This window comes from Hemitrygon akajei, chromosome 15 (genome assembly GCF_048418815.1).
Source record: "Hemitrygon akajei chromosome 15, sHemAka1.3, whole genome shotgun sequence".
NCBI classification, from domain to species: domain Eukaryota; kingdom Metazoa; phylum Chordata; class Chondrichthyes; order Myliobatiformes; family Dasyatidae; genus Hemitrygon; species Hemitrygon akajei.
The window spans coordinates 46,890,120-46,916,569 of NC_133138.1; the positions used below are offsets into that span (position 1 = coordinate 46,890,120).

General features: G+C 38.1%; 1 protein-coding gene across 1 annotated transcript in view; it reads left to right on the top strand.

Annotated features, from left to right (window-relative positions):
* LOC140739066 (polycystin-2-like protein 2) overlaps window positions 1–26,450 on the top strand; it is a 51,653-nt gene extending 25,203 nt beyond the window's left edge. Inside the window, exons 7-15 of the mRNA XM_073067018.1 lie at window positions 606–776; window positions 4,707–4,888; window positions 8,537–8,657; window positions 18,935–19,033; window positions 20,328–20,446; window positions 23,361–23,400; window positions 24,162–24,283; window positions 26,079–26,228; window positions 26,318–26,450. Of these exons, the coding sequence (XP_072923119.1) occupies window positions 606–776; window positions 4,707–4,888; window positions 8,537–8,657; window positions 18,935–19,033; window positions 20,328–20,446; window positions 23,361–23,400; window positions 24,162–24,283; window positions 26,079–26,228; window positions 26,318–26,450 (1,137 nt within the window). The remainder of the gene's footprint in view (window positions 1–605; window positions 777–4,706; window positions 4,889–8,536; window positions 8,658–18,934; window positions 19,034–20,327; window positions 20,447–23,360; window positions 23,401–24,161; window positions 24,284–26,078; window positions 26,229–26,317) is intronic.

Here is a 26,450-nt window from a genome sequence, read left to right on the forward strand (position 1 = left end):
ATCAATCCACATCTCAGTATTGTCTCTGTCTTTCTGCATAATTTCATGGACTGCTTTATTAGCTTAAGAGTTGCAAATGAAATTGAATGTTTTGGTGTCATCAATGAACATCATCTCTTCTGACCTGACAACGGAAGGAAGGTTATCATTGAAGCAGCTGAAGATGGTTGGGCACTGTCATGGCAAACTCCAGCTCTGATGATTGAACTCTGACCATCACAACCACCTTCCTTCATGTAAGGTGTGTCAGCAGCCTTTGAAATGCTTTCCCGTTGATGCCCATTCATACCCGATGATTCCTGGTCAGAAGATGTACTTCTAGTCTCTTTCCAATCAAATGCCATTATTATAATAAAAAGCTTGACTAGCTCAGCTAATTGACTGTGATATTGTACCATTGTACCATTAATTTTCTTATTTCTGAAAATGGTTTGTAATCAGTTCTAAGATACTCTGGGCAAATAAAGGATGTCTATCACCATCTCACTTCTCAAAGTAGCCTTATTTTATTTTGTCTAGGAAATTATGATAGCTTTATACTTCTAAAAGCAATTAATTTGGAACTATCTTCACTTTTGATTTAATAACACCTTTTTCTTTCTCAGTTTTCTCTACTAGCTATCTTTTACAACATCTTTCGTACGATAAAAGTAAACTTATTATTAAAGCAACTTCTGAAGAATTCTGACTCATACGCAAACTTCTACTTTTTGGCTTACTGGCAGAACCGGTATAACATCATAATTGCCTTCACTGTTTTCATTGCATGGATAAAGGTATTTCTATATACGTTATCTTCCAAAAGATTTACAAATGAGTATTTGAATAGTGCTGTCTATAGATACGTAGTCCCTTATCTAAAAGGTAAGCTTATTTAACATCCTGTACCCTGGCCAGTCCTCAGTCTACTGCTTTCTTAGAAAACCCAAAGTTCAATTAAAGGTCATGTAACATGCTTATAAATTTCAAGTTGTGGAAGCAATTATTAGCTTCATTTGAATGCAGTTTTTAATGTTGTAACAAACTCAAAGTACTAATTTCATGAACTCAGACTATCTCAAAGCACAATACAACCAATAAACTGCATCTTAGGGTTCTGAAAGATGTAGATTAGTAATGATCTTTCAAAAATCATTGGACTCTGGCATGGTGCCAGAGGACTGGAAAGTTGCAAATGTCACTCCACTCTTTAAGAAAGGAGGAAGGCAACAGAAAGGACCAGTTAGCCTGACCTCAGTGGTTGGGATAATGTTGGAGTCGATTGTTAAGGATGAGGTGATGGAGTACTTGGTGATACAGTCAAAGTCAGCATGGTTTCCTTAAGGGAAAATCTCGCCTGATGAACCTGTTGGAATTATTTGAAGAGATTACAAGTAAGACATATAAAAGGGCTGTTTTATATTTGGAGTTTCAGAAGGTCTTTGACAAGGTGCCACACATGAGGCTGCTTACCAAGTTAAGAGCCCACGGTATTACAGGAAAGTTACTGGCATGGTTAGAGCATTGGCTGATTGGTAGGAGGCAGTGAGAGGGAATAAAACTCCAACTGGTTGACTGGTTGGCTGCCAGTGACTAGTGGTGTTTCGCAGGGTCAGTGTTGGGACCGCTTCTTTTTATGCCGTATATCAATGATTTAGATGATGGAATAGGTGGCTTTGTTGTCAAGTTAGCAGATGATACAAAGACCTGTGGAGGAGCAGGTAGTGTTGAGGAAACAGGTAGGCAGCTGAGGACTTAGACAGATTAGGAGAATGGGTAAGAAAGTGGCAAATGAAATACAATGTTGGAAAGTGCAAGGTCATGCACTTTGGTGGTAGAAATGATTGTGCAGACTATTTTCTATATGGAAAGAAAATCCAAAAATCTGAGACACAAAGGAGTTTGGCAGAACTTGAAGGTTGTCGATGGTGAGGAAGGCAAATACAATGTTGGTATTCATTTCAAAAGGTCTTGAATACAAGAGTGGGGATATGATGCTGAGGCTTTAGAAGACATTTGTGAGGCCTCGTCTTGAGTACTGTGAACAGTTTTGGGCTCCTCATCTAAGAAAAGATTTGCTGGCATTGGAGAAGATTCAGAAGAGGTTCACAAGGATGATTCCAGGAATGAAAGGGTCATCATAAGAGGAACGTTTGATGGCTCTGGGTCTGTACTCAATAGAATTTAGAAGGATAAGGGGAGATCTCATTGAAAGCTTTCAAATGCTGAAGGGCCTAAACAGAGTAGATGTGGAAAGAATGTTTCCCATGGTGGAGGAGTCTAGGACAAGAGGGCACAGCCTCAGGAGAGAAGGGCATTCATCTAAAACAGAGATGTGAAGAAATTTCTTTAATCAGATGGTGGTGTATTTGTGGAATTTGCCACCACAGGCAGTTGTGGAGGCCAGGTCATTGGGTGTATTTAAGGCAGAGATTGATAGGTTCTTGATTGGACATGGTATCAAAGGTTAGGGGAGAAGGCCAGGGAGTGGGGTTGAGCAGGGAAAATAGGATCAGCCATGATTGAATGGCAGAGCAGACTTGATGGGCCAAATGGCCTAATTCTGCTCCTATGTCTTATAGTCTTATGGTCTTAATAAAGTAGTTTTCAAGTATAGTCACTGCTGTATTAAAAGAGAACATATCTAGGTTATTTGCTGTTTACAGATACTACTATGGGATATCCCATGCAAAAAGGCTGAAAACACCTTGGTTTAGTTCCTTAATTTATAAAGAGTATTCCGATGATGCATCACCTCAGTATTGCACTTATGTATCAGCTGAAATTATGTGTTTGCATTTCTAGAAAAAAACTTAAGTTCTAAAAAAGAGCTTTCTAATTCAGAACTAAGAACGTAGCCACTGTGATGAGGCTGGCTAGGTATGAAGGCATGGTAGTTAAGTTATTGGATCAGCAGCCAAAGGTGTAGATCCAGAGCAACACATACAAAATGCAAGAGGAACTCAGCAAGTCAAGCAGCATCTGGCAGCATCTATGGAGCTACCTAACTTGTCGAGTTCCTCCAGCATTTTGTGTGTATTGCTCAAGATTTCCAGTGTCTGCCGAATCTCTTACGTTAATTATGTAAATCCAGAGTTGTGTTTGCATCCCATTACGGCAACCAGGGATTGTAAAATTAAAGTAATTTAATGAAACTGGAATTTAAAGTATGAACCTTAGCAACAGTAACCATATTGCTGAAATTTATTATTCATCCTTAATTCTTCAGTTCAAGACAATTAGGAATGAACAATTATCATTGTGATGCCGGTAACATCCACAATGTGCAACAAGGTGACATCAGAAAAAATTATCACAGATGACTTTCACACTTGTGACATAGTGGGAAGTTGCTCGGGCGAACTCCACATTATGTAGATGTACAATTATTTTCCACTAATACAACACAAAGCAAAACTTTTTAACTTCCATAAGCAGCTAAATTTAATGAAAATAGTATTTAATGGAAATAAACATTATTTTAACACACACAAAATGCTGGAGGAACACAGCAGGTCAGGCAGCTTCTATAAGGAGAAGCACTGTCGACGTTTTGGGCCAAGACCCTTTCTTTTTCAATAATTTTATTGATTTCTTACATAAAAGAATACAGAGTACAGTAAGAATTATAATATATATATTTCTTTTTCTTTTCAAATCTTTTTATTAATTTTTTAAGAAAAACATAAGAAAAATATTAGTACAAAACATTTGAGAGTACATAATAGATTAATTAACAATCAAATATGTATTAATCAATACACAGAGTCTCTCAAACTCATAGTATAATGTAAAGGAATTAAGAAAAAAAAGAAACCCCCCCCCAAAAAAAATCCTCTATCTGTGCTAAACATGCTCTAATACAATTTAAGGTTGTACATAGAGCTCACATGTCTAAAGATAAACTTGCTCGATTTTATTCTTATGTTAATCCAACCTGTGATAGATGTCATTCTGATATTGCTTCGTTGACCCATATGTTTTGGTCTTGTCCTTGTTTACAAAACTATTGGAAAGATATTTTTAATATTATTTCAAGAGTCTTAAATATTAATCTCCAACCACATCCTTTTACCGCAATTTTTGGTCTACCAATGATAGATAATAAGCGTTTATCCGCTTCATCCCAACGAATGATTGCATTTGTTACACTAATGGCTAGAAGATCTATTTTACTGAATTGGAAAGAAATTAACCCTCCAACTGTATTTCAGTGGTTTTCTCAAACTATTTCCTGTTTGAGCTTAGAAAAAATTAGAAGTGTGGTTTTTGACTCTTCAGTTAAATTTGAGGAAACTTGGAGACCATTTATTCAACATTTTCATATGAATTAAATGGTCTGATCCTGAACCTTATTGTTACTATCCTGAATTGTGTGGATGGAGGTTGGGAGTCATTGGCACTACTGGATGTATTTAACATTATGCGATTGCCCATGTTGGTTAGTTTTTTTTTAGTTTTTTTTTAATTGTTTTTTTTTTAGTTGAATTATAATATATATCAATTACAATATATTGAAATCACAGATGAAGTGTAATTAGCCCATATCCATATAGATTAAATTTAAACATAAAATTGAAAAGAAATAATTTTATTATACAAAAATTTAAACCCACTACCAGAAAACATTATTTTACAGACATATCTTTATAAATCTTTTCTTCAGCGAAAAATAAATTAAATTGAAGATGCTACATTTGAAAATTAAAATTTGTTTTGTTTTCTAGATTTTCAAATATATTAGCTTCAATGTGACTATGACACAACTATCAACAACCCTGTCTCGCTGTGCCAGTGCCATTGCTGGATTTGCCGTTATGTTTTTTATTGTGTTTTTTGGGTATGCTCAATTAGGTTACCTTATTTTCGGGACCCATGTGGAAAGCTTTCACACTTTTGGCAATTGCATGTACGTATTAAAATTTCATTACATAAACATTGCAAAGAATAGTTAGAGAACCTAGCTTTTAAATTCTGTTTTCAATTTCCTTTAATTTAGTGGTCAGTAGTTTTTTTATTGACTAGTAAAACTATAATTGTTTGTATCACTGTGGTCTAGCCATTGATTTTTAACATTGGAAGAGAAAAGTGGATAATGTAAAAGTATATGACAAGTTCTTTAAGCTTCCTGTTCAGCTCCAGTGAAAGGTTCTCACACATTTGGCAACTTCCCTTTTCACATAATGATGTGTAACTGTACATTTATTAGAATTTTTCTTTTTAATGTCATGGATTTTATTAAATCATCAGCCATCAACCTACATGAGATGAAGAGGTGAAATAGATTTACAAGGATGATTTCTTATGAGAATAGGTTGGCCTTTTCTCCTAGGAGTGATGGAGGCTGAGAGGTGACCTGATAGAGATGTTTAAGATGACGAGAGGCATTGATCATGTGGATAGTCAGAGGCTTTTTCCCAGGGCTGAAATGGCTAACACAAGGGGGCATAGTTTTAAGGTGCTTGGAAGTAGGTACAAGGGGGAAGTCAGAGGTAAGTTTTTTACACAGAGTTGTGGGTGTGTGGAATGCACCTCCAACAACAGTAGTATAGACTGATACAATAGGGTCTTTTAAGAGACTCTTAGATAGATACATAGAACTTAGAAAAATAGAAGGTTATGCAGTAGGGTAATTCTAGGCAGTTTTTGGAGTAGGTTACATGGTTGGCACAACATTGTGGGCCAAAGGACCTGTAATATGCTGCAGATTTCTATAATTCCATAAAATACAAACTGCAGTGATCCAAAGTGTTTATGAAAATCAGAAAATAATTCTCCATAATTTGACATGAGAGAAGGAAAGGTATATTGTAAACAATAATGCCCATGCTTTAACAAAGATGCTGTGAGAATTTGATCTCTACCCATAAATATACACACATAGAGTGTATATTGATGAACAAAGAAAGCTACTAGGATTGTTATTCAAAGATGTTTAAAAACACCTTTGGAAAACACTGTTGGAATTCTTTGAGATTACACGTAGGATAGATAAAGGGGATGCAGTGGATGTTGCATATTTGGACTTTCAGAAGGCCTTGGACAAGGTGCCACACATGAGGTTTCTCCTATGTCTTATGGTCTTATAGACTTACAATACATTAAGTTAGATAAATCCCCAGGGTCAGACAGAGTTCACCCTTAGAATTTGTGGGAGGCTAGGGGAGAAATTGTGGAGGCCTGTGGAGAGATATTTGCTTCATCATTAGCCACTGGTGATGTTCCTGAAGATTGGAAGGTGCTAACGTTGTTCCATTGTTTAAAAAGGATAGCAAGGATAAACCAAAGAACTACAGACTGGTCAGCCTGACATCTGTAGTGGGGAGATTACTGGAGGGGATTCTGAGGGACAGGATTGGCCAGTATTTGGATAGCCAGAGTCTACTTAGAAGGTGTCAATGTGGCTTTGTGCATGAAAATTCATGCTTTATGAATCTTTGAGTTTTTTTGAAGAGGTACCAAAATGTGCATGAAGGTAGAACAGTGGACATTCTATCTGTGGACAAAATTTTGACTTTAGCAAGGCCTTCAACAAGATCACATATACAGACATACAACACTACAACACTGAAACTGGCCTTTTGGTCCATCTAGTCTGTACTAGGCTAGTTTCAAAATTAGCTCAGAGGAAGGAAGCAGAGGGTGGTGGTTATAGGTTGTATCTTTGAATGGAAGCCATTAACTATTAGTTGGTGCTGGGGTGCTTGTTGTTCATTATTATAGGAATAATTTGGATGTAAATGCACAAAGCGGATGAAACAAAATTAGGAGCTGTAGAAGGTTATTGTAGGATATGGATCTTGATCAGTAACAGAAATGGTCTGAGGAGTGGCAAATGGATTTCAAAGCAAAACACACAGAATGCTGGCAGAACCTGCAGGTCAGGCAGCATCTATAGAAATGAATAAACAGTCGGCATTGTGGACTGAGACCCTTCTTCAGGACAGGAAAGGAAGGGAGGGGCACACCAGACTGAAATGGTAGGGGAGGGGAAGAAGGATAGCTAGAAGGTGACAGGTGAAACCAGGTCAGTGGGAAAGGGCTAAAGGTAAAGGGCTGAAGATGAAGGAATCCAATAGGAGAGGAGAGTTGACCATGAGACAAAGGGAAGAAAAACAGGTGCCGGGGGAGGTGACAGGCAGGTGAGCAGAGATAAGAGGCCAGAGTGGGGAATGGACGAAGAGGGAAGGAGTGGGAAAAAAATTACTGGAAAGATAAATTAATGTTCATGCTATCAGGTTGGCAGCTACCCAGACGAAATATGAAGTGTTGCTCCTCCACCCTGAGCATGGGCCGACATGTCAGAATTAGACTGGGAATAGGAATTAAAATGGTTGGCCTCCACTTAATTCCACTTTTGGCAAATCGAGCAGAGGTGCTCAACAAAGCAGCCCTCCAATTTACAATTGGCTTCACCAATGTAGAGGAGGATGCATCAGGAGCACTGGATAAAATAAATGACACCGATAGATTTGCAGGTGAAGAGTTGCCTCACTTTGAAGGACTGTTCGGGCCCTGAATAGAGGTGAGGGAGGAAGTGAATGGGCAGGTGTAGTGCCGGCTGCTTATAGGGATAAGATTCAGGAGGGAGATAATTGCAGAGGGATGGATGGACAAGAGAAACACGGAGGGTAAAATCCCTGCGGAAAGTGGAGAATGGGGGGGGGGGGAGATAAAGATGTATTTGGTAGTAGGATCCATTTGAAGATGGCAGAAGTTGCAGAGAATGATATGTTGGATGTGGAGGCTTATGCTGTGGTAGGTTAGGACAAGAGAAACTTTATCCTTGTTAAGGCGGTGGGAAGGTGGGGTGAGCGCAGATGTCCAGGAATGGAGGAGATGCATATGAGGACAGTATCAAAGGTGGAGGAAGGAAAACCCCACTCTTTGAAGAAGGGGAGCATCATTTCCATATACCTACTTCCTATCAACACCCAGCAAACATAAGAAGAGCTATCCTTCAGCTAACAAGGATCCCAGAGTTTAGTTACTTATTGAGATTATTTAATTACTTTTGGCAGAAAAAAGTAAATGCATAGAGTAATCCTTTTAAAGCTACTGGAACTAGAAATTCCTCCCGTACAATACTTTGAGAGCAATGTCAAGATATGCTAAGGAGTGGCCTCTGTCCTTCCCATCAGGAAATCCACAGAACCAACAAAACAGACTGATCAATTCTATCCTTGCAAAAATCGGCAGCAGTAACAAACAATTGAAATTACAATGCACCAAGCAGTAAGCCAAACATCAGTAAAGATATGTTACATCTGGAAACATAATTTCCTGGAACTATTTCCTCTTAAGCAACCAAGAAGACCACTGTACTATCTGCACACAATCAAACTACCGGTAATCAAAATTCAGTAAATCTAGGCAAAGCAGATAAAGAGTATAGTTACATGAACTAAATAGTAGCGTCTTTACAGTCAGAAGTACTACATTTTGATGCTCGTACTAAACCAATGCTCCTTCTAACAGTAGGTTGTTGTAAGACTTTAACTTGCATTTTTGTTTATTAGGAGTAAGTTTTGAATTTTTTTAACAACATATGTTTCAGTTTTACACAGTTCAGGATTATTCTTGGAGATTTTAATTTTAGTGAGATTGAAGAAGTAAACCAGATCCTTGGGCCTATTTACTTCATCACATTTGTATTCTGCTTATTCTTTGTTTTGTTGGTGAGTAATACAGTATCAGTGATTGAAGTCTATAATATATATATAGTTAATCCTGAATAACATGCTGATTTTACATTGAATGTGGTTTATTACTACTATGGACATGCATTCACAAGCAACAAAACAGCTCTGAACTTTTAACATTATCTATTTATCTCCTGTGTAGAATCATGTAGCTGAAATGCTGTTATACACTCTACAGATGTGAAATATCTACGTTGTTGAATAATTAAGTACTGAGGGTGATTTGCATACTGTAATTGTTGTTTTGTAATTCCAAAACACAAAACCAATTGAAAGAAAAAACATGTAGCCTGGAGGTTCATGTTTTAGTTTCATTTTACTTCTAGCGAGGTGTGCACATATGATGTGGTAGCATCACGATGTATGCCAGTTACATACTTTTATATCTAACCAACAATGAATTATTTAAATTCACAAAGTATGCTTGATCGAACAATATATCTACAATATACTGAAATATTAAATACACAACAGTAATCTACTCCTTAGACTAGACTCACAGATGCATCTACAATCTGTTTTGGCATAGAGTGTAGGATATCAACTATATTCATTTGAAACTGATGGGATGTAACACTTTCCAGTTGATGGGTAAATCTCATTAATATAGAGTCACAGAGCAATACAGCATGGATCCAATCCTTTTGGCTCAACCACTCCATGCCGACCACAATGCCAAAAGCTAGTCTAAATTTCCTGTGTTCAGCCCATACTCCTCTAAACCCTGCCCCTCCACCAATCTTCATATCAAAGCCATCCATTCCATCATCTAAATCATTGAACTCAATCATATTGTGATCACTGTCTCCAAGTGTTCCATCTCATTGATACATAGCATAAAAAGAAGCAGTCCCCAACACTGACCTCTGTGGAACACCACTAACCATTGGCAGCCAACCAGAAAAGGATCATCTTATTCCCACTCACTGCCTCCTACCAATCAGCCAAAACTCTAACCATGCCAGTAACTTTCTGGTAATACCACAAGTTCTTAACTTGGTAAGCAGCCCCATGTGTGGCACCTTGTCAAAGACCTTCTGAAAGTTCAAATATACAACATCCATTGAATCCCTTTTATCTATCCTACTTGTAATCTCCTCAAAAAATTCCAACAGGTTCATCAGGCAGGATTTTCCCTGAAGAAAACCATGATGACTTTGTCCTATCTTTTCCTGTGTCACAAAGTACTCCATCACCTCATCCTGAACAATTGAATCCAGCATTTTCCCAACCATTGAGGTCAGGCTAACTGGTCCTTTCTGCTGCCTCCTTCCTTTCTTAAAGCATGGAGTGACATTTGCAATTTGCCAGTCCTCCGGAACCATGCCAGGGTCCGATGATTTTTGAAAGATCATTATTAATGTCTCCACAGTCTCTACCACTACCTCTTTCAGAACCCTACGGTGCAGTTCATCTGGTCCGGGTGACTTATGTACCTTTATGTCATTCAGCTTTTTGAGCACCTTCTCCCTTGTAATAGTACCTTCTCTTCCCTCACACCTATCAACACCTGACACACTGCTAATGTCTTCCTCAGTGAAGACTGATGCAAAATGCTCGTTTAGTTCATCTGCCATCTCCTTGTCTCCATTATTATTTCTCTGGCATCATTTTCTAGCAGTCCTATTTCCACTCTCATCTCTCTTTTATTTTTTATATACGTAGTTGAAAAGGCTTTTTCTCCACCTTGATATTGTTTGCTAGCTTGTTTTCATATTTCATCTTTTCCCTCCTAATTATTTTTTTAGTTGCTTTCCATAGGTTTTTAAAAGTTTCCCAACCCTTTATCTTCCTGCTCATTTTTTTGTTGTATGCCCTCACTTTTGCTTTTACATTAACTTTGATTTCCCTTGCCAGTCAGTTGTATTATTTTGCCATTTGAGTATTTCTATGTTTTTGGAGTACATTTATCCTCCACCTTTCTCATTTTTCCCAGAAATTCAAGCCATTTCTGCTCTGTTGTCATCCTTGCCAGCATCTCCTTCCAATTTATTTTGGCCAACTTCTCTCTCATATCACTGTGATTTCCCTTACTCCACTGAAATACTGCTACATCAGACTTTACGTTCTCCCTATCAAATTTCATGTTGAACTCAATCATATTGTGATCACTGTCTCCTAAGTGTTCCTTTAACTTGAGCTCCCTAGTGGCCTCTGGTTCATTACATAACACCCAATCCAGCATAGCTGATCCCCTAGTAGGCTCAATGAGAAACTGCTCTAAAAAACCATCTCTTAGGCACTCAACAAATACTCTCTTGAGATCCATTGCCAATCTGATTTTCCCAATCTACCTGCATGTTAAAATCTCCCATGACTATCATAACATTGCCCTTTTGATACACCTTTTCTATTTTCTCTTGTAATCTGCTGGTCCATATCCCGGCTCAGTACTGTTGGGAGGCCTGTATATAACTGCCATCAGGGTCCCTTTAGCCTTGCAGTTTCTTAACTCAACCCACAAGGATTCAACATCTTCCAATCCTATGTCACATCTTCCTAATGATTTGATGCCATTCATTGCCATCAGAGTCGTGAACCCTCTCTGCCTACCTTCCTATCCCTCTGGTACAATGTGTAACCTTGGACATTCAGCTCCCAACTACAACCATCCTTCAGCCATGATTCAGTGATAGCCACAACATCATACTTGACTATCTTTTATAGTGCAACAAGATCTTCCACCTTATTTTGAACACTCTGTGCACTTTGAGTACTGGATTTGTTACCCTTTTTGATTCTGCATCCCTAATGCATTGATATTCATTTTGCTGGCTGCAATTTTGTCCTGTCATCTGCCTGCCTTTCCTGACAGTCTGATTATCTTTGCTTTTTCACCATCCATCCTATACTGAGTCCCTTCACTCCAGGTCTTATCCCCCTGCCAAATTTGTTTAAACCCTCCCCAACAGCTCTAACAAACCTACCCACAAGAATATTGTCCCCCTCGGTTTCAGGTACAACATGTCCCTTTTGTACAGTTTATCTCTCCCCCAGAAGAGATCCCAATGATCCAAGAAACTGAAGCCCTGCCCTGTGCACCAGCTTCTCAGCCATGCATTTATCTTCCAAATCATCCTGTCTCTACCCTCACAGGCACGTGGCACAGGTAGCAATCCAGAAATTACTACCCTGGAGGTCCTGCTTCTCAGTTTTCTGCCTAGTTCTCTAAATTCTCTCTTCAGAACCTTTGTTTTTCCTTCGTATGTCATTGGTACCAGTATGTACCAAGACATCTGGCTGCTCTCCCTCTCCCTTTAAAGTGCTGTTACCAAGGGAGAGTTACCATGCTGTATCTCTAAAGTCCTATGCTGGTTTGACTTTCCAAAATGCATCACCTCTCACTTATCTCTATTGAAATCCATCAGCTATTCCTTGGCCCACTTCCCTAAGTCTTTAAGATGCACTTCCTTCTCCATTATCAATAATACTTTCTAGCTTTGTCTGATCTGCAAACTTGCTGATCAAGCCGTTACATTCACTTCCAAATCATTTATATAAATAAAAAATAACAAGTAAGTGACTTCTAAGCGACAGGAACTACAAGCATTTGGATAGATAAAGTCTGATTAGGAGAAATCAGCATGGCTTTGTGCTAATATCATGCTGATCAGCCTGTAGTTGCCTGGCTTATCCTTGCTACCCCCCTTAGAACAATGGAATGATATTAACCATCTTTCCGTATTCAGAAGCCTTATTAGTGGCTAATGATAAAGCAAATGTCTCTACAAGGGTCTTTATAATTTCTTCTTTGGCCTCCACGAAATGCAAGGATGCACTGGGTCATGTTGTGTTAACTTATCCACCTTAATAGACTGCAAAGCTGTAAGTACTGTACCTCTTCCCTGGTTATATGGATGTTCTCCCAAACATCGCCACTTGTTTCCTTTATCTTTTGAGCAACCATGATTTATCTCTCAGTAAACACTGAGACATAACATTAAAAATTCCACCCTATCTCCTGTGGCTTTGTACTGATCCCTGCTGATCCCCAAGGGGTCTTACTCTCTCCCTTGACACCCTTTTACTCTTAATATAGCTTTTATACACCCATTTGCTCTTGGTATTTTCCTTAAACTTCAAGGGTTTCATTCCTTCCTGTCCTTCTGAACTAAACATATGCTTCATCCTTTATCTTAATCAGAGCCTTAAAATCTTCCATCAGCCAGGGTTCCCTAAATTTGCCAGATTTACCTTCACCCTAACAGGAAAATGCTGGTATGCCTGCCCTGAAAAAAATTAAATTTTCTTTTCAAGAAAATTCTGTGAGACCATCTCTCACTGCTCCCTGTCTGTCATCTCTGCTTCTCTCCTACTCTTTGACCATGTGTTCATCCAGACTCCACTTCTTCTGCTCTCCCCCACCCACCCACCTTCCCCCTCACTTGGCTTCACCAATCATCTGCCAACTTGTCCTTCTTCCCTTCCCCATCTTGTTTTTTGCTTCTTCTCCCTTCCTTTCCAGTCCCGATGAAGTGTCTTGGCCCGAAAAGTCAACGTTTTTTTCCCCTCCATAGATGCTGCTTGAACTGCTGAGTTCCTCCAGTATTTTCTCTGTGTTGCTCAGGAATATGCTGGACTCTCTCCCCCCCCCCCCCCCCCCCCCACCCCCAAGAATATTGTACATTGCTCAGAAACATCCTTAACCCTGGTATGAATCAGGCTTGAAAGTGACCAAAACAAAAGTGGAATTTTCTAAAGACTTCTGTCCCAGACACCAAATCACTTCCAACTACATCAACTCGCCTTCATTCTCCACAATGGTTACATTGTAGATATCCAAATATTTTGCCTTGTGTGAGGAAATGCAAGTACACAAGAATGTTTGGAAACTACTTTGTTTCTCATATTGAAGGAAAATGAAAATGTAGTCAGAGTTATTTGCTTCCACATGCTGGGACATTCAAAGTGGTAAGTATTGATATTAAAACAGTGACATTATTTCAAATTTTGCTGAGCATGCTAGACTTGAAAGTTACAGACCTCAAAGAGTTTTTATGAGAACCTTGAGCTACGGCTGCTTTTGGATTGTCCCACTAGAGGGCCTCCACTATATGTACAACACTAGCAATCTGCACAGCAGGACTGGCTCTTCTTCCTGTGCAGATTAAACAATATCGAAGAATGAACAGAGAACGGAAGTAAAAGAGAATTACCTTGGGTGGGAGGATAATGGTGGAAGAAAATGATAAGAGGATTGACGAAAAGAGAGGACCTCATGGTCGATGGATGCATGGCAAGTAGTGAGGCAGATTATAAGGATGTTTAAAGAGTTGAGAAGGGATCAAGTAAATGCTGGAAGCCAAGTAGGGGATGGAGGATGCTAAAGTCATTGGCAGCAAGGGAGCAGTGGAAGTGAGTAATAGCAATGAAAATTTAAAGAAGGTACCTGATCAGAAAAAGAGGCAATATCAGTATTGGTTAATACCGCTTCAGTTTTCCAATGGGTTCCATTTGCAGGTAGAACGTTGTGTAAATGATGGCAACCAAGTGCTTCATTGGACATACCTCAAGAGGTGTCAGCAGCAATATTTGTCCAGAAACCTCTATTCCAAACTAAAAATTAGCTATACAAGCCCAAAAGTTCATGCATCCCAGATCTAGGCAGACTGTTGAAAGAGTAGAGATGCAGCCACTAAATTTTAAAACCAAGAAGTGTAAAGTGCTCCATTAAAAAGACAAGGAAAGGTCATTGAACAAAATGATATAATTTTAAAGCCAGTGAAAGAAAGGAAAACATCTGGTGAGTATTTCAGACACCTAAAACAGTAGCATGATGGGTTAAGAAGGCTGCTAAAACCACGACATATTCTTGAATTTAATCAGAAAGGAATAGAAAACTATTCAGCTAGAACTGTTCACATTTACACTTTAGGGGTTAACGCCTTAGAGAGAGTGCATTAGAGGATGGTAGGACTGGGACCAGGGATGAGAGAATTCAGTTATGTAGAAAGACTGGTGAAGTTAGGTTTGTAGGTTAAAGGGAGAGTTGAGAGATGTGTTAAAAATCATGAATACATCTAGGTGCAAAATGTTTAGTAAGCAGAATAAATAAATTTAAGTTGATTGGCAAAAATTCCAGAGACAGAATGACTTTTTAATGCATGAAACATATTTGTGATTTTGAATGAACAGCCTGGTGGAGGTCAACAAGCAGACTCAATAGCTGGATATTTATTCAAGATTTTAATAGTGGAACAGGGAAAGACTAGAGTCTTGAGTCAGCTGGATAGCTCTCTCAAAGAGCTTGCTAAATTACTTATATGCCATACAATTCCATGCTGCAATATTCTTATAAAGTGCTCAAGGGAATTACGGAAAGTGAATATTGCTTCAGCAAATCTGTGCTCAACTGCTCTGTAGAGATTTGTAATTGGATATATGGGGACAAAGGGCTCCCAGACACCATCTGTTTGCTCCCTGATGACTATCAGCAACCCTGCAAAATGGAAGTATCACTTTGGTCTGTCAGATAATAAGCATTAATGTGAAGATTTCCCGGGCAAGCATGTTTGGTGAGTTTCTAAGAAATGTCATCTGCGGTAATCAGAACGGAATACTATTGGTGACATTCACAGTGTGAGGAAAAGTTACACATAGTACAGATGGCAGCAAGTAGTACAATTCTGCTTTGAAATAGAGTAACTATTCTTTAACATTCAGATAGGAGAATGTTACCAGTAAACATGAACCTTTGGATATTGGTGACAATAAAAATCATCCCCAGCTCCTACCCGCAAAAGTAATTTTGAGTTTAAAACTATTATCCTGCATTAATTAAAAACCCTCACCACATTCATGGTGAATTTAAATGATTTAGATAAGAATGTGCGTAGCATGGCTAGTAAGTTTGCAGATGGCACTACTTATTGGCACATGGAAGAAGGTATGAGAAATTAGTGTTATCTTGATCAGCTAGTTAAGTGGGTTAAGGAATAGCAAATGGCGTTCAATTTACAGAAGTGTGAAGTATTGCATTTTGGAAAGTCATACCAGGGAGGGACTTCTACAGTGAAAAATAGGGCTCCAGAGAGTGTTGTAGAACAGAGGAATCCAGGATTAGAAGTACAAAGTTCCTTGAAAATGGTGTCACATGTAGAACAGGGTGGTAATGAGGACGTTCGGCATGATGACCTTTATCAATCGGGGTATTGAGTATAGGAGTTGTTGCTGTACAAGGCATTGTTGCGGCCAGACCTAAAGTATCGTGTACAGTTTTGGTTACCCTCGGATTGGAAAAATGTCATTAAGATGACTTGGACTTTATTTCTTGGAGCTAATGAGACTGAGTGAACGTATGCAGGAGTGTAAAATCATGAGGGGCATAGATAAGCTGAATGCACGCAGTCTTTTCCCAGGTGAAAGGGGAAACTTTAAAAGGCTTCTGAGGAGCAACTTCTTCATGCAAAGAGTGATGCATATGTAGAACAAGCTGCCAGAGGAAATAGTCGAGACAGGTACAAGAATGACAGTTAAAAGACATTTGGACAGGTACATGGATAGGAAAGATTTACAAGGTGATGAATCAAACCTTTGCCAAATAGTACTAGGTCAGATGGATGTCCTAGTCAGCTCAGTTGAGTTGGGTTTGAGTGCCTATTTCTATATTGTATTACTTGATGACTCCATGATGATAACTAGAAGCAGTGGAATTTCTAATCTTTAAACTGCTGTTGTGACTTGTACCATTATAGAGATTACCTAGAAATACATGGAATTGTTCGTGTGTTGTAAATCTCAGCTTAAAGACTTAATATGATGAAGTTGTAATTTAAGCAATGCACATAAAATGTTGGAAGAACTCAGCAGGCCAGGCAGCATCTATAGAAAAGAGTACAGGTAATGTTTCATGCCTGCAGATTTCCTCCAGCATTTTGTGTGTGTTGATTGGATTTCCAGCATCTGCAAATCTTCTCTTGACTGAAGTTGTAATTTAAATAAGGTTTGTGCACACCTCTGTACAAAGTGAGGCTCCTGAACGTTAGATGCACTGCAGGCTAGTTACACTAGGGGGAGATCCAGTCTTTACGAGTTCATGCCATCCCTGCTGCATACTAAGGTTAAGATTTTATGCTATTAACAAAACCTAAAAGTTGTACGTTAACTAAATCATCGCTTCAGATCGATAGTTTGTCTGGGTTTTATTATGGAAATGAGGTTCTATAGGATTTCTGTTTTAATATGAATACATGCAAATAATCATGCTTAGAACTGTTCGCTGCTATCCCAATAATAAGCCCTGGATCACTAGTCACATCAAAGGCCTCCTAAACCAGAAGAAGAGGGCCTTTAAAGATGGTGATCGGTTGGAGCTTAAAAGAGTTCAGAAGGAACTCAGAGTACAGGTGAGGGGGGCAAAGGTGCAGTATAGGAGGAAGCTAGAACAAAAGCTGCAGAAAAAAAGCATGAAGGAGGTGTGGGATGGGATGAAGATCATCACCGGATGCGGTGCAAAGCGGAGGGCGAACATAAGTGGAGATGTGGAGAAAGCGAACCAGCTGAACAACTTCTTCAACAGGTTCGACAGCTCAATCTCATCCTCACCGCAGAAATCCACACCAGGCTTACTTCCCTCACAGGAAAATAGCCACTCACAGGAGACCTTGCCCACGCCCAGAATTACGGCTGCACAGGTGGAAGGTCAACTGAGGAAGATCTGTACCAGCAAGGCGGCTGGACCGGATGGAGTTTCCCCACGATTACTGAGGGCCTGTGCTACTGAGCTGGGAGAACCACTACAGCGCATCTTCAACATGAGCCTGGAGCAGAGAAGAGTACCCAGACAGTGGAAGACATCCTGTATTGTCCCGGTACCGAAGAAACCACAACCAAAGGAGTTGAATGACTTCAGACCTGTTGCCTTGACGTCGCACGTGATGAAGACCATGGAGCGGCTGATAATACAGAATCTGAGGCCACAAACCAGGCACGCCCAGGATCCTCTTCAGTTTGCATATAAGGAGAAGGTGGGAGTGGAGGATGCTATCACGTATTTGCTGCACAAATCACTCTCTCACCTAGAGGGGGTCAGTTGTGCTTTGAGGATTACATTCCTTGACTTCTCTAGTGCCTTTAACACCATCCAGTCCAAGATCTTAAGGCACAAACTAACGGAGATGGGAGTAGACTCTCACATGGTGGATTGGATAGTGGACTACTTGACAGATAGACCTCAGTATGTGCGGTTGGGAGACTGTAGGTCTGACACGGTGGTCAGCAGCACAGGGGCGCCGCAGGGAACCGTACTCTCTCCGGTCCTGTTCACCCTGTACACATCAGACTTCCAATATAACTCAGAGTCCTGCCATGTGCAGAAGTTCGCTGATGACACGGCCATAGTGGGGTGTGTCAGGAATGGACAGGAGGAGGAGTATAGGAAACTGATACAGGACTTTGTGATATGGTGCAACTCAAACTACCTGCGTCTCAATATCACCAAGACCAAGGAGATGGTGGTGGACTTTAGGAGATCTAGGCCTCATATGGAGCCAGTGATCATTAATGGAGAATGTGTGGAGCAGGTTAAGACCTACAAGTATCTGGGAGTACAGTTAGACGAGAAGCTAGACTGGACTGCCAACACAGATGCCTTGTGCAGGAAGGCACAGAGTCGACTGTACTTCCTAAGAAGGTTGGCGTTATTCAATGTCTGTAGTGAGATGCTGAAGATGTTCTATAGGTCAGTTGTGGAGAGCGCCCTCTTCTTTGTGGTGGCGTGTTGGGGAGGAAGCATTAAGAAGAGGGACGCCTCACGTCTTAATAAGCTGGTAAGGAAGGTGGGCTCTGTCGTGGGCAAAGTACTGGAGAGTTTAACATCAGTAGCTGAGCGAAGGGCGCTGAGTAGGCTACGGTCAATTATGGATAACTCTGAACATCCTCTACATAGCACCATCCAGAGACAGAGAAGCAGTTTCAGCGACAGGTTACTATCGATGCAATGCTCCTCAGACAGGATGAAGAGGTCAATACTCCCCAATGCCATTAGGCTTTACAATTCTACCGCCAGGACTTAAGAACTTTTTAAAAGCTATTATTAATGCTTTTTGAGATGGTGATTTAGATGCATATCATATTTTGTTACTGAGTTAAGTATTGTATGTAATTAGTTTTGCTACAACAAGTGTATGGGACATTGGAAAAAAAAAGTTGAATTTCCCCATGGGGATGAATAAAGTATCTATCTATCTATCTATCTATCATGATTTATATGGTATGTGCAGAATGTATTGCCCAACTGATGTGTTTCCTTTCAGAATGTGTTTTTGGCCATCATTAATGATACCTATTCTGAAGTCAAGGATGATAAAGCATTACAAAAAGTAGATTTTGATATTTATGATGTGCTCAGAAAGGTAGGAAATTAATCATAATCTCAATTATTCAAAATAAATGCTAGTTTATTTGTTATTTATGGTGTACTTTCTGTTACATATTTCATTTGAAGGCTTCCTTTAGAGTCGTAAGTGTGGAAACGGGCCACTTAGCCCATCCTACCCATGCAGACCTGATTAATTTCATTTCCAGCACTTGGCCCATAACCTACTCTGTATATTCAATGCAAGTTCTCATCTAGACATTTCTTACATACTGTCAGTGACTTTGATTCAACCACTCTCTCAGGCTGTGTATTCCAGTTACTCTACTCTCCGGGTTAGAAAGATTCTACCCCCCCTCCCCACAAATCTTTTCTAAATTTCACCCCTTACCCTAATCTAGTTGTATCTACCTCTGTTATACAAAAATATTTCCTCCAGTCTACCTATTGCTCTGGATAAATTATCTATGCTCGTTACCTTTGGTTCCTGCACATTGCAACAATCTCTACATTTCAAAAATCACTAATTAGTCATTAGTTTCTTTTCATTTTCTGAACTTGTAAAGGCACAAAGAAAGATGAATGCTACTGTATCTATCTGATTGAGCCGTGATTTGATATGTTATGTATGTCAACTTATATATGTTATGTTTTGTAATAGTCATTTGCTCCATCCTATAACATGACTTCCCATAGAGAAAGCTACATCTGTTCCTAAGGAACTGTCATTATGTTGATAAGAAAATGAATAGGGTTTAAAATATTCTGGCTGTTTGTGAAAATCTGCAGACGCAGAATAAAAATCACACGAAGTTTCTCATCTGTAAAGGTTATAAATTTTCAAGCTTAGGAGTTCTTCCACTTTTCTCAGCAAATCTGTAGTAACATTGTTTTTGGTCAGTATTAAACAGTTCTAGGACCCAATATACAGGTTACATAACAGGGCAAAAGAGCTGGGATAGTTTTGAAAAAAGTAAAGCAAAACAGTAGAAGCAAATTTGGTCTTATTTTCCTTATTTGCTCTTTGAACAGTGACAAAAATAGCAAGAATATTCATCACAGTAAAGGCTTCCCTTTCCCTTGTTTCACTTATTCAACACTGGGATATAAACAAAAATGAAGAGTTTAAATAATAACTTAATACATAAGGGTATAGTTTAATTGGTGCATTTTTGTTTATAGGAGTGAATTTGATAAAGAAAATAGATTATGTTTGTAATGGAATAACGTTTGCATTCTGTAATCATGATACAAGCTTAAATTCTAAAGGATTCAGATTATTTCTATTTGAAAATTCACTTTAATAGGTTATTTTATAATGTTAATTACAGGGTTACAATAGTCTTCTTATTAAATTAAATCTAAAAAATCTACGAACTAGAGCTCGTCGATCTCCTGGCGACAAAGATGGCGGAGAAAGCCAAACATCACTACAGGACAATTTTGAGAGGTACTAGACATTTCTATCCACATAAAAGAAAGTCAGAGAAAGAATAAGTACAATCAAATTGCAGACATGAATATCAAAGTCAAATATAGCAAAAAATAATTTGAAGTTGCTCCAGTTTCAGTACCATAGATTTGCAAGAATTTTTGAAAACTTTTACTGAAGAAAATCCAGTGGACTTTCTGAGCAGCTCTGAGGAAATAACCAGACCATTATTTAAAAGGGTAAATAGATATAAATTGCCCCAGCATAATAAAATTGCCTGTTATACTTGCCACTGCTAGTGCATTTTCCAGGGCTTTGAAGTCAGATCTAATATGCATATTTAATTGAAGATAATATTTAAAGGAATTTGGTTGCTATTTTTTTGATTGACTGATGAATTACATGAACACAATCATTTGGACTGTCTCTTTCCTTATCAATTTTTTTTTGTTTCTAACTTGGAAGATTAGAGTTCAAAGTCCAGTTATAATGCTACAGTACACTGATGATGAATTTACATAGTGACACCAGTTTTTAAATTAAAAGTGTTTCCTGTGCATCAACAATTGTTTATAGTTTTGGAATGGCTGTCAAGAAATGTGTACTGTAAAACATGCCAAAAGGTCTGACATATCTGGTTAATCTTTTCTGTCAGATTCTGGTGTGGGATTTTGATATTCTGCATAAAATACTGAGTGGATTTTGTAACTAGGAACTCCTTAACAGAATCACTGGCAGTAAAAATAGTTATAACTGAAGTCTGCTATTTTCCATATCTACAACCTTCATTACAACATAAATTTCACAGTTTACTTTCCACCAATAAGTGAAAGTGATGAATGGCAGCCAAAATGCAGATAGGTGTCAGATAATAGACTTGGCCAGGGAGCCCCAGTTGCTGCTGTAGCAAAAATATTTTAAGCTGCAAAATGACCATTGATCATGAACGTTCAAGGGCCTCGAAGTGGCAAAGGGTTTAATACTTGCTTTTTGTGATAAATGTTAATAATGACTTCAAAGTCATACAAAAATTGATTCTTTGTTGGCAGAAAATGGAAAGCTTTAGATAGCAGGACAATGTAGATGGTCCAGTCTATTGTGTAGAAAACAGACAAATGAAATTTATATCAACATAATTTAAGTTAGTATATTTTAAAAGGTGCAATAAAGAAAGGGGAGATACAATAAATGAGAGCATGTTCAGTGTTGTGAAGGAACAAAGGGATATACATCTAAAGGTCTTTGGAAGTAACACAGTAGGTCAATAAGGAAGCTAAACATGCATATGGATGTTTTTCTTTATTAGCCAAGGATGACTATGGAGTAGACAGGTAAGTATATATCATTAGTTAGCTCACAGCTTTGTTACTAGATTGAGTGCTGGGAAGACGAGATTGCACTGGAGAGGGTGCAGAGAAGATTTTTAAAATTTTACCAAAACTGAAAAATTGTAGCCATGAGTAGAGTGGTTAAGTGAGACTGATTACTTTGGAACAGAGGAGGTTGGCATGTAGAGAACTATGAGGAGCCTTAAAGGGGTAGAATGTTCATGTTCCCTGTAGCAAAAGGGTAAAAGTTAGTGTTCTTAGATTTAGTAATTGTGTTAATTTAATAGAAACCAGAGAGGCAAGTTTATCAATCAGCAGGTGGTCTGTATATTGGGAGAACTACCAGGGGAAGTGTTTGAGGCAGGTACATTAACAACATCAAAAAGGTACTTGGGCAGATGCATGGGTAAGAAGGGTAGGTATGTGGTCCAAATGTGGGCAAATGGGACTAGCTTAAATGGGCATCTTGGTCAGCATGGACTGGTTGGTCCAAAGGGCCTGCTTCCAGGTTGTATGACGTGATGGATTAGAACTAAGATGAAGAAACTGGTTTTCACCCAGGAATGGAACGGACAGCCTGAAATGGTGGTAGATGCAGAAATCGTCATTACATTGAAATTTTACTTAATGTATGCTTCAAGTGTGGTGGCCTTCAGGCATATGGGCCATAAGATGGAGTATGTGATCAGCTTTTCTCAAGTTGTCTTACCTTAAATAAGATGACACACTGACCTGCTCTGTCATAAATTTTCCCTGATTTTTATGACCACTGCGTCTGTTCAATTTTGCTATAGTTGATGTTTCTAAACTATATTAGAGACCACTTATAACAGGAACAGAAGCTTCCAACTGGGTGACAAATAGTGATAGACAATTGTATTTGGTATACTCTTTATTTCTTCAGTATTTAGTGTTGAGTATCCTCCACTGTTTCAGATAAAGTTTTAGAGCTCTTAAGATAATATCATGTAGAATAGTTGCGTAACTATTATGAAGTTCTGGCTTTGTAATCTTATGGCAAACACACAACAGCAATTAGCCAGATATTTCTCATTATAAGAATTGCACAGTAAACACTTTGTGATACAGGGTAACAAAATATACAGTGCCTTGAAAAAGTATTCAGCCCCAACCCTTTGTTCATATAAATGAGTATTACAACCAGGGAACAATTTAACTGAGAATTTTTATTTGTGAATCACACGCCTCTTTTTCACAGTAGAGACAAAAAAAACGGAAAATTGTAAAGCATGAAAAACTAAAAATTAATAAACTGAAGCATCAGTAGTTCAAATGCATTCATCCCCCTTGCTCAGTATTGTTGCCAAGTGCAAAACCAATGAAATATGCTCAGAAGGAATTGTACATGTAATGTGACTACCAAATTGTCTTGTTCTCTTCATGAAAAGACAACATTCCAAAACAGAATGCAACTAATGCTACATTGTAAACTAGAACTTTGACATCAATGATTCCAGTATAATTTTTAATTTATTGCATGATAAAATATTCTTTGCCTAATAAATTGTAAAATATACACTTTTTAAAAAGCCAGTGAAGAAATTACTAATACAAGGTGAATTATCCTTCACTAATTCTTGTAGGAATGAAGATGAAGGGCTTGATCTTACAGAATCTAAAAAGGTGAGATATGACATTTATGAAGAATGAATGGGATAAGTTATCTAAGTGAGTGTGTATACAAAGAAGATTTGTAATAATTATCAAAAGTGTCCCATTTGATCAAAATATATAGTATATATAAGGTTATGAAAGAATATAAACTCATATGAGTTCATAGATTTTAACTGTCCTCATGTGATGCAAGAATAATAATGAATTAATCCCTATAAACATGTCAATGAATGCTTGATTATGCAAATGCTAGAGTTACTGGAAATCAGAAATAAAAACAGAAAAAATAGGGGAAAATACCCATGAAGTATTCTGAGCAGTAACAAGAGAAAATATTGCAATGTCTCATAAAGGAATAGTTCTTTGAACCTATTAAGAGGAACTTATGAACAAATCTCACTGTTCAAAAATTTAATAACTAAGTTTGTTTCCAATCAGACACAACTATTGATACACTTTTGGTTATTGATCAAACTGTTCTAATTTAACTGCATAATCTATGAAATGAACACTTCCATAAAATGGAATTTACAAAAAAAAGTTCTTACATTTGTAATATATACAGCCATCACAACTACATCAAGCAACTAGGTTGTAAACAAAACCAACTATGTATATTTGAAAATAATTCAGTAAGCCTGACTAAGTTCTGTTGATCACGTACAATCCTGCTCATTTCTTTAACACTTTATGTAGCTAATACAAATAAAATTTCTAACTGGAGTGGTTAATTTTGCAATTCTGAACAATCCATTCTTGTCTTTGAGCAGAGGTTACATCATCGACAGAAGATTTCAAATCAATATTACTACACAGAGCCTGAGCAAGAGGCCATTACTCCTCAGAATCCCATAAGGAAATCCGATAGACGAGCTACTGCTAGAGAAAACTTGTGAGTTTTAAAATTATTTTCTGCATCGGTGTTAGGTCAAGGGATATCTTCTGCAAAATACCAATTTCAAAGCTTTATTATTCTTCGATAGGATCACGAGTCAAAGACCAACTTTATTCACCATACACATTTACAAGTATAAAAATTTGCAGTATGTTGGTCAGGACATTATATGCAATGAAAACAACAACATTCAACAATTATAAAGAATTATATAAAAATAAAGTTTGAGGTTAAAGTATGGATATGGAATAGAATATGCATAAATACCAGCATGTATTTACAATGTAAACAATATTATAAAAGTGGTTTAAAGTGTTTAAAGTGCAGAGGGGGTGGGGTTGGCTAACTAGAATGGTTGATCAGATTAAATGCCTGGGAGCAGAAATGTTTAAGATGGCGTGAAATTTTTGTTCTAATAACCTTATGGTGCTTTCCAGAAGGGGAGTGTTTGGAAAAGGCAGTTGGTAGGGGTAGGTAGTATCCAAACTGATTTTTTTATTTCTCCTTCTTCGTCCTGGTCATGTGTAAGTCCTGCAGTGAAAACCGTCGTGCCTGTGAAATTTTCTGAGCTAGAAGGTAAAATATGAAAGATTATCCAAGGAACATGAAAATGCTGGAAATGTCTATGATGCATGCTGTATAATAACATGATAAATAAAAGTGATATTAGAGAAACTAATGGAACTGAAAGCCAACTTACCTTAGCACCTGATGACTTGCATCCTGTCATTTTATAGAAGCTGAGTATGGAAATTGTGGTGTACTTGTGTCATAGTGCATATCATAGATACATCTGTCCACATTGGCTCTCCACTAGAGAAAATTCTATCAGATCTCTTCTCGCTAAAGAAAACAGCATAAGCCTCTCCAAACTATCCTCATAACTATTGTCTCTTATTCGAGTAACTATTCTCATAATTATATTCCTGACCTTCCCTAAACTCTCAACTTGCCTATAAAGAGATAACCAGAATTGGATATAATCATTGATCTGAATGTTATATAAAGTATCAGAATGACTTCCCTGCCTCCATTGATGAAACCATAAATTGTGTATGCCTTATTAATTGCTTTCACAAACTGTCTGTTACTTTTAATACTTTGTGTATGCATACTTCCAAGTAACTCTGCTCCTGCGTCCCTATAAAACCAGTTTGTTTCTTCTGCATCATCTCTCCTTGTCTCTAATGGAATTTTCCTCCCATTCTTACCGAAGTGTAGAGCAAAAACTGAAAAATGTGTGAGTTATTTTCAGAAGTAACCTCAAATTCACCGGTTACTACAACACTTATTTTACCAAACTATTTAACTTATTAAAATATGAATATTCCATATTTAAAGATTTTAACTTGTTATGCACTTTGCTTTTGTATTTTGTAGGACTGCAAAAATATGAGGACATTCAATTTATAAGGCAGATAAAGTTGGAGAAAGACATGTACAATCAAAATAAAAATAGGATAATTGTTCTAGGAACAATACTGTTGGATCAGGGAGATGTTATAGTACAAGATTCCTATATTGTTAAATAGTATTGTATTGGTATATTACTGTCACATACTGAAGTACAGTGAAAAGCTTGTCTTGACACTGTTCATACAGATCAGATCACTATATAGTGTGATTACAATGCAGAATTTTAGAAGTGTAACAGCTACAGAGAAAGTGCAGTGCAGGTAAAAAGCAAGATCATAACTGGATAGATTATGAGGTCAACAGTCCATCTTATACTAGGCCCCAGTAATTAGGGAATAATTTAATAGTCTTATGACAGCACATATCCCCATGGCAGCTGTCCTCAAGCCTGGTGGTACATGCTTTCAGCCTTTGTATCTCCTGCCCAGAGGGAGAGGCAAGAAGATAGAATGTTTGGGATGACTGTGGTCTTTGATTATCCTGGCCGCTTCACTAAAGTAGCAAGAAGTATAGACATAGAGGAGAGGTTGGATCCCCTGATGTGTGAGCTGTGTCCTTAACTTTATAGTTTGTGGATACATGAGGTTTAATTTTTTTTATGTAACTTTCTTTTAGTCTTATTATGCGTACAAATCAACTGGAGGAGAGAATGAATGATATGTCATCTAAAATTGACTGGATTATGAAGAAGCTTGAGAAGCAAACATCTGTGCAGAGTGGAAACTATATTGCAAAGGTCAGAAAATAA